The sequence below is a fragment of the Haliotis rufescens genome, unplaced genomic scaffold, assembly GCF_023055435.1.
Source record: "Haliotis rufescens isolate VD_foot unplaced genomic scaffold, xgHalRufe1.0.p SCAF_65, whole genome shotgun sequence".
Lineage (NCBI taxonomy): Eukaryota > Metazoa > Mollusca > Gastropoda > Lepetellida > Haliotidae > Haliotis > Haliotis rufescens.
The window spans coordinates 1,576,337-1,584,026 of record NW_025964356.1 but is presented as its reverse complement, the minus strand read 5'-3'; the positions used below and the strand labels follow the sequence as shown (position 1 = coordinate 1,584,026).

The 7,690-nt window shown below is 40.6% G+C and overlaps 1 protein-coding gene across 1 annotated transcript; it reads right to left on the bottom strand.

Annotated features, from left to right (window-relative positions):
• Positions 1–757: 757 nt before the first annotated feature.
• Positions 758–5,649, bottom strand: LOC124115534. Its single transcript, XM_046476556.2, has 2 exons — positions 5,561–5,649; positions 758–5,243 (listed from the first exon to the last, which is right to left on the bottom strand). Exons 1-2 carry the CDS (start codon positions 5,647–5,649, stop codon positions 758–760), a joined length of 4,575 nt encoding a protein of 1,524 aa, XP_046332512.2.
• Positions 5,650–7,690: the final 2,041 nt, after the last annotated feature.

The window sequence follows — 7,690 nt, the reverse complement described above, 5'->3', positions numbered from 1 at the left end:
AGTTATCGCCCTTGATAAATTGTTTGTTTACTTCAGGGTTAAGATAACGATTTTATATAGCATTGATTATTAAGTTCATGTTCATGTACGGATTATAGATGTATGTTTATATTAAATGAAAGGTCGCTTTATATTGTATTAATATATGTGTGTATGAAACCTGTGGCGAGGTAAAGGAACAAATCGAAGGGGTCTTGAATGGTTCTTGTTTATTCAAGTCTGAAGCAGTGAAGACACAAGCATGATAAATTAACGTCCTGTCCATACAGCGCCGAATAAGGCGTACTTATCTGCTACATACATGTATGAATAAACGCTAACTGTAATGAGTCATCAACAATAATGATTTACGTCTGCTGTAACTTACAAATTTTCCCCTTCATCAGCAAAGAAAACCGGCCTTATGCCCACCACGCAAGTAGGGTTATCGCGCTTGCTCACAAAGAACCATAACTCTAATTGACTGTTAATTAATGACGTTGTGAATGTCAACATGCACGCAACACTGGTTCGAGTCGCACCCATACAACGCAACCTAAACATACTTTTCTTTTTCCCTTTTTTTTCACATGTTTTACATGCATAACAAACATCAAAATATTCAACATCTCTAACATAAGAAAGTACTTCCTTAAGTACATGAAAATCAACACAGCATCAACTCAGAAACCCATACAAACTAAATACGTGTGCATTAATGTTGTAAGCGCAACACTCTCCCAACCATGCGAAGGATTCGCATCAAAATGCACATTAATCATTCCTCGTCAAAACCCTCAGATGGATACAACACGGCAATCTTTGTGACTGGTCTTTGGAACTCTCCTTTGACTGTCCTAACTTTGACATTTCGGACTCGTCCATCTGCCCCTGGGTACACTTCCACAATCCTTCCCAACTTCCACTGTCCACGAACTGCATTAGGATCAGCCATAACTACAACGTCATTGACGCTCACATTTCTTCTGTGTACATTCCACTTCTTCCTTGAAACAAGCGTTGGAAAGACATCCCTGATCCATCTCTTCCAGAAAATATCAGCCATTCTCTGAACAAACTCAAACCTGTGGTGTGGATTCCTTGTTTCTTGAAAGGGACCTTGTGGAACTCTACTTGTAGCACGTCCTAAAAGAAGATCATTTGGACATACATATGATCCGTCATCTGGGTCATTGGGAATTCTTCCAATAGGTCTTTGGTTGACAAGATTAGCCACCTCCTGCAAACACATGTACAACTCAAATGGTGTTAGAAGCTGAGATCCTACAGCCTTCTTCAGGCCTTGTTTGCAGCTCTTCACTAAAGCTTCATCACATCCATTCTGATGAGGCGCTAATGGTGTTACAAACTTCCAGTGTACCTGTTTTTCAGCACAGTATTCCTTCAGCTCGTCCTTGCCCCAACCTTGAATCATCTGTCTTAGCTGTCTCTGAGTACCAACAAACTGTGTACCGTTGTCACTTTGTATTTGACATGGATAGCCTCTGACTGCAAAGAACCTTCTCAACACTTGCAGAAACTCCTGAGTAGAACAGTCAACTGCCAGCTCCAAATGCACCGCTCTTGTGTTTAAACAAGTGAAGATGACGCCATAGTGTTTTGTTGTCTTGTTTCGGCCAACTTTAACATCAATCGGTCCAAAATAATCCACTGCAGTGTAAAAGAAAGGTGGTGAAAAGGGTTTCACTCTTTCCATGGGCAAATCACTCATCCATTGTTGCTCAAGTTTATGTTCAAAGGCTCTGCATCTTGCACATCTATGCTTGATTTTCTTCACCAACTTTGTTACTCCAATGATCCAGTATCGCCTCCTCACCCTGGCTGCTGTCGAGGCAACACCATAATGACCTGTCTCGTGAACATGTTTTGCAATCAGGTATGAAATATGATGACTTTGTGGCAAAAGTGCTGGGTAAGCTGTATCATATGACAGCCTCTGATTGTTGGTCCTTCCACCAACATAAACAATCTGATCTTCAACAAAAGGACTTAGAGTTTTGTAAGTGTCAAGTGACTTGAGCTCCGTTTTAGCTTGGAGGATCCAATATTTCTCAGATGCAGATAGTTCCTCAACTGTAAGTGGACCGGTAATGGCTGGCTCCTTTCTTCTGCAGTTGTTGATGAATCTCTGCAAATAAGATGTAACTCTAATCAGTCTTCTCCACTTTGAGAACTTTCTTGCATCAATCACTCGTTCAGTCTCTGAAACTATCAATACTGTTTTCTCTCTCTTACGTTCTTTTTCAACTTCATCGCAATCAGCTTTGGGATTTGACTTTGGCCATTGCTCTTGGGGCATCTGTAGGAATATCGGGCCATCTCTCCAATCCCCTGTCAAATCACCAATTGGCACACCCCGTGACACTTTGTCTGCTACATTGTATTCACCTGGAATATGAAACCAATCAGTAGGATCACTTTGGCTCTGAATTTCAGCAACTCTGTTGGCGACAAATGACTTCCACTGACGTGACTGACCTCTTATCCAGCTCAAGACAATAACGCTGTCAGACAAGAAAAACACTTGATCAAAGGATACTGTCATTTCCTGCTTTACAGTTGTCGCGAGTCGAGATGCTAACACAGCTGCTTGTAACTCAAGTCTTGGCAGTGTCAAGGCTTTCAAAGGCGCAACTCTTGCCTTTGCTGCAACAAATCTTACACCAACAGTTCCATCAACCGTTATCCATCTGGTATAACAAACAGCACCAAACGCCTTCTCAGAAGCGTCACAAAATGTCACTAACTGACGTGTCTCTGCAGTTTGCTCCGGGATGAGACATCTGTCAAAGCTGACTCCCTGAAGCTCTTTAAGCTCAGAAAAAAAGTTGATCCAACTGACTGTCTCCCTTTCACCAAGTTCCTCATCCCAGGAAACTCCACGTGACCATAGTTGCTGCATCATAACCTTTCCTTTGATGAGATATGCTCCTGCAAATCCGATCGGATCATACACCTTTGACAACTCACTGACAACAATTCTCTTGGTCAGGTTTGATCCCTTTAAGTCAGGTTGTTTGACCTTGTATTTCAACACATCATCCTTTGGATCCCATACCACTCCCAGGATCTTCTGTTCCTCTGTCCACATGATATTCTCTTTGTACTCGCTATTCTTGAACTTGCCTCCGTTTGAAGTCCAACTTTTAACCTTGAATCCGCCAGATGCCAGGACTGCATCAATATCCTCACTCAACTCCTTCTCATTCACATCAGTTGGTACTGATGAACATATGTCGTCCATGTATGTATCTTTAAGTAAGGTTTGTGCTGCTTTTGGATGTTCTGATTCTGCTTCCTTAGCTGTCTTCATCAAAGCAGTTATTGCCAAAGCCGGTGCAGGCTTGTCTCCTGGGGTTACCACTTGAAGAACATATGTATCAGGAGGTCTCCTTTCAAAGTTCCGCCAGAGAAACCTGTGTACGTGTTGATCGCGCTCTGATATCCTCACTTGATAGTACATCTTACTGATGTCTCCAGCGATGGCTGTCTGATACTGTCTAAATCTTAGAGTAACACCTACGAGACTCTGAAGCAAATCTGGTCCTTTGTCCCAATAGTCGTTGATGCAGCCTCCTTGGTACTTACTTGATGAGTTGAAGACTATTCTGATCGGTGTACTCTTACTCTCCTTTCTAATGACTGCATGATGAGGCAGATAATACACTGGACCCTTGTATTCACGGATCTCTTCTTCATTCAATCTTCTTGCAAATTGTCTGTCAACCAACTCTTGTATTGCATCATTGTACACTTTGGCTGAATCTGCACTCTTCTTCAACCTTGACTCAGTTGCTTTCATCTGAGAGAAGCACTGATCCCGATTGTCAGGTAACTGGTCTGGTGACTTTATCCATGGATATGTAACCTCCCAATGATTATCAACTCTTTGACATGAATCCCACATTTCATGAGCTTGTGAACTCTCTTCTATTGCCATGCATCTTACTCCCATTTCTTCAGTACTCCAGAACTGACTCAAGTCAACTGGTTTCGCTAGCTGTGCAACGAGAACTTGACTGTTGGATGCACCTCCTTCACTTGATCCAAAAACAACCCAACCGAGTGGCGATTTGCGAGCAACAAATCCATCAGCTTCTCTGATCTCTCCAACATGCATGCGAGCATTGTTCACACCAATCAGCAGATCTATAGGTCCTCCTCTTCTGTGTATAGGTTCTCCAAGATATTTTTCAAACTTCTGTTTCAGGCTCAAACTCATTTCTGGTACTTCAGTTATCTCTGGAACCCCTACTGCAATGACAGAAAATATCTGCTGGTTTACTGATTTCAATTTAACTTTGTATGCTCTGGTGTTATGCATATGGATCTCTCCACCAACAGTTCCTATCTCCACTTGTACTGGGTGACTCTCAAATTCGCAATCCTTGGCAACCTCCTCTCTGATAAGAGTGATGCTAGCTCCCGAATCAAATACGGCGTTACATGTCCTCCTCCCAATTTCAACACTGATGACTGGCAACATTCCATTTTCATTTTCACTGCAGACTAAGGCTTGCTGCGTATGTGGTCCTGACTGAACATGCAGAAGTCTATGATGCACAGCAGCACAATTTGGGCATTGCTGACGCCGAGTACATGTTGTTGCTTTGTGACCTTTACCAGCTATCTTCAAACAAGAAAAACACACACGTTTTTCAGTTGCTCTCTTAAGCCTCTCAGATGGTGATAGATTTTGAAAAACAGGACATTCATCAGGCCAATGATCATCAGGACAGTTCCAACACTTGTTTCTTGATGTCCCTCTCAACATTAGAACTCTGCTGCGGTAACCAGGGTTTTCCCTTGTCTGAGTCAGTGTCTGTTGACGATCAACCATCCCGAATACAGGATCATTCACTTCTATAGCAGCTGCTCTGACAAATCTTGTCAAGTCCTGCAAGGCTGGCATGTTTCCATTCATCCTCAGTTTGTAAACCTCTCTAGCCCACCTCTGTTGTAGAAATCTTGGTAATTTCTCAACAATACTCTTCAATGTTGCTTGATTGTTCATCTCATTCAGATACCCGAGTGCTTTCAGGGCTTGATGACAATTGTCCAAATCATCTGCATATTCTTCCAGTTTACCCACTTCAACTCTTGCACGGCGGACTGTTACTTTTCTCACCCAGGCCTGGACAACCACTCCATTTGTACCAAATCTCTCCTTCAGAGTGAGCAATGCTGATCGCAAACCTTCATCTGAGGGTTTCAACAAGCAATGATCTGTACAGTCAAGGGCCCTACCTACACACAATGATCTCAGCAAATTGAGTTTTACACCATCATCATAGATATATTTTACACTGTTTTCATAAGATGCAACAAATGCATGATAATGCAAAGGATCACCATCAAACCTTTTTGCCTGTGCCCTAGGCAAAGCCATGGCCTGCATCATTCCAACCATTGGATTCGTTGCATTACTACAAACATCTGTGGCAACATTGTCAATCTTTTCTTTTACATTTTGTTCATCAATGTCCGATACACTTTGATTATCATTACTACAACTTTCATCATCACTGTGAACAATAACATTATCATTTTCAGCATTTACATTCTGATCTTGAACATTTCTTTCATGGCCAGCGTCAGTTTTCCTTTCCGGTTTCTTCTCGCCCTCTCAAGCTGTTCCTTTTCCTCCATGGTTGACTGCAGATCGAGGAATTTACTTGAATTGTGGCGAGGTAAAGGAACAAATCGAAGGGGTCTTGAATGGTTCTTGTTTATTCAAGTCTGAAGCAGTGAAGACACAAGCATGATAAATTAACGTCCTGTCCATACAGCGCCGAATAAGGCGTACTTATCTGCTACATACATGTATGAATAAACGCTAACTGTAATGAGTCATCAACAATAATGATTTACGTCTGCTGTAACTTACAAATTTTCCCCTTCATCAGCAAAGAAAACCGGCCTTATGCCCACCACGCAAGTAGGGTTATCGCGCTTGCTCACAAAGAACCATAACTCTAATTGACTGTTAATTAATGACGTTGTGAATGTCAACATGCACGCAACACTGGTTCGAGTCGCACCCATACAACGCAACCTAAACATACTTTTCTTTTTCCCTTTTTTTTCACATGTTTTACATGCATAACAAACATCAAAATATTCAACATCTCTAACATAAGAAAGTACTTCCTTAAGTACATGAAAATCAACACAGCATCAACTCAGAAACCCATACAAACTAAATACGTGTGCATTAATGTTGTAAGCGCAACAACCTGTGTACTGCTATTTTTATAATCTTATTGTTTTGTACATTACAGGGTGTCATTATCTGCTAAGGCAATAAAGACTCACACCCGTAGCCCGTGTTGGACATTCTTTTTGTCATCACAAACCCCGGTTACATAGAGCAGGAAAGAGATAAGTTCAATATGGAGTTGGAAAGAGCAAAGTTAGATATTGAGTTGGAAATTGCTAAGTTAGATATGATGTTTGAAAGAGCTAAGATCGAAACAGCTACCGGTAAGTTAAATATGGAATCAGGAAGAGCTAAGTTAGATATTGAGTTTGAAAGATCTAAGATAGATATAGAGCAGGAAAGAGCTAAGATAGATTCAGAGCAGGAAAGACCAAGGTTCGACATGGAGTTTGAAAGAGCTAAGTTAGATATGGAGTTGGGAAGAGCTAAGTTAGATATGGAGTTTGAAAGAGCGAGGTTAAATATGTAAATGCAACGAGCACAGTTAGAAAAGACTTGGAAAGAGCTAATTTAGATATTGAGTTGGAAATAGCTAGGTATGGATTTGGAAAGAGCTAAGTTGCATTTGGATTTGGAAAGAGATCAATTACATATTGAGTTGGACAGATCTAAAATAGGTATGAGGTTTGGAAGTTCTAAGTTAGATAGGGAGTTTGAAAGAGCTAGGTTAAATATTGAAGGTGCACCAAGCTCAGTTGGAAAGAGCTAAGTTAGACATTGAGCATACCAAGAAACTTGACAACTTTGATAGGGGCACCATCCAAAACTAAATCAGGGTCCTTATGCGGCTTATATTTCCAACAAAAATTATTGCAGTTGGTCTTGCCTTTTGAAAATTTAAAGCCATTTTCAAGAGACCATTTATGAATTATATTTATACACAATTGCAGTTGCCCTTCAATCGTATGCATGTTTTTTTCTACGACAAGAAATATTAAAATCATCCACAAAAAAGGATCCATCAAGTGAATCGTTTAAAACCTTTGACAAACTGTTAATCTTTATGCTAAACAATGATACTGCCTTGTGGGACACCCTGACCCTGATTGGAAAATTACCAGAAGTCCAAATATTGTCAAAGATATTGAGCATAGTTTCTAAATACGATTCAGGTAGATGTTTAAAGAGCTGATAATGAATATTATCAGGCCCCGAAGCAGTATCATGAGCTTGCCCAAGGATGGTATGGAGCTCATGAATTGAAAATACTTCATTATAATCCTCACTGTTATCTGAGTAAAAAAATTAGGTTTTTTTTTTTCTTGTTGTTCCTTATATTTCTGAAAGTTAGGTGAATATTTGGACGATGAGGAACGTTGAGCTAATGTTTCACCTAATCTATTTGCAGTATCTGATTTATTTGTCCTTCAGATGGTGAACACTTGATTTAGACCCTTTTCCTTCAATTTTCTGAACCATATTCCAAACCTTAGAAATAGGTGTGTGTGATTTAATTTTAGAAAAATATGT

Bases quoted from the DNA above. Each gene is read 5' to 3' on its own strand.
- LOC124115534 (XM_046476556.2), bottom strand. From the start codon at position 5,649: ATGGAGGAAAAGGAACAGCTTGAGAGGGCGAGAAGAAACCGGAAAGGA. The intron at 5,244-5,560 runs GTAAATGCTGAA...GTGTGTAGGTAG, and splicing joins GAAATGTTCAAGATCAGAAT to GGCCCTTGACTGTACAGATC.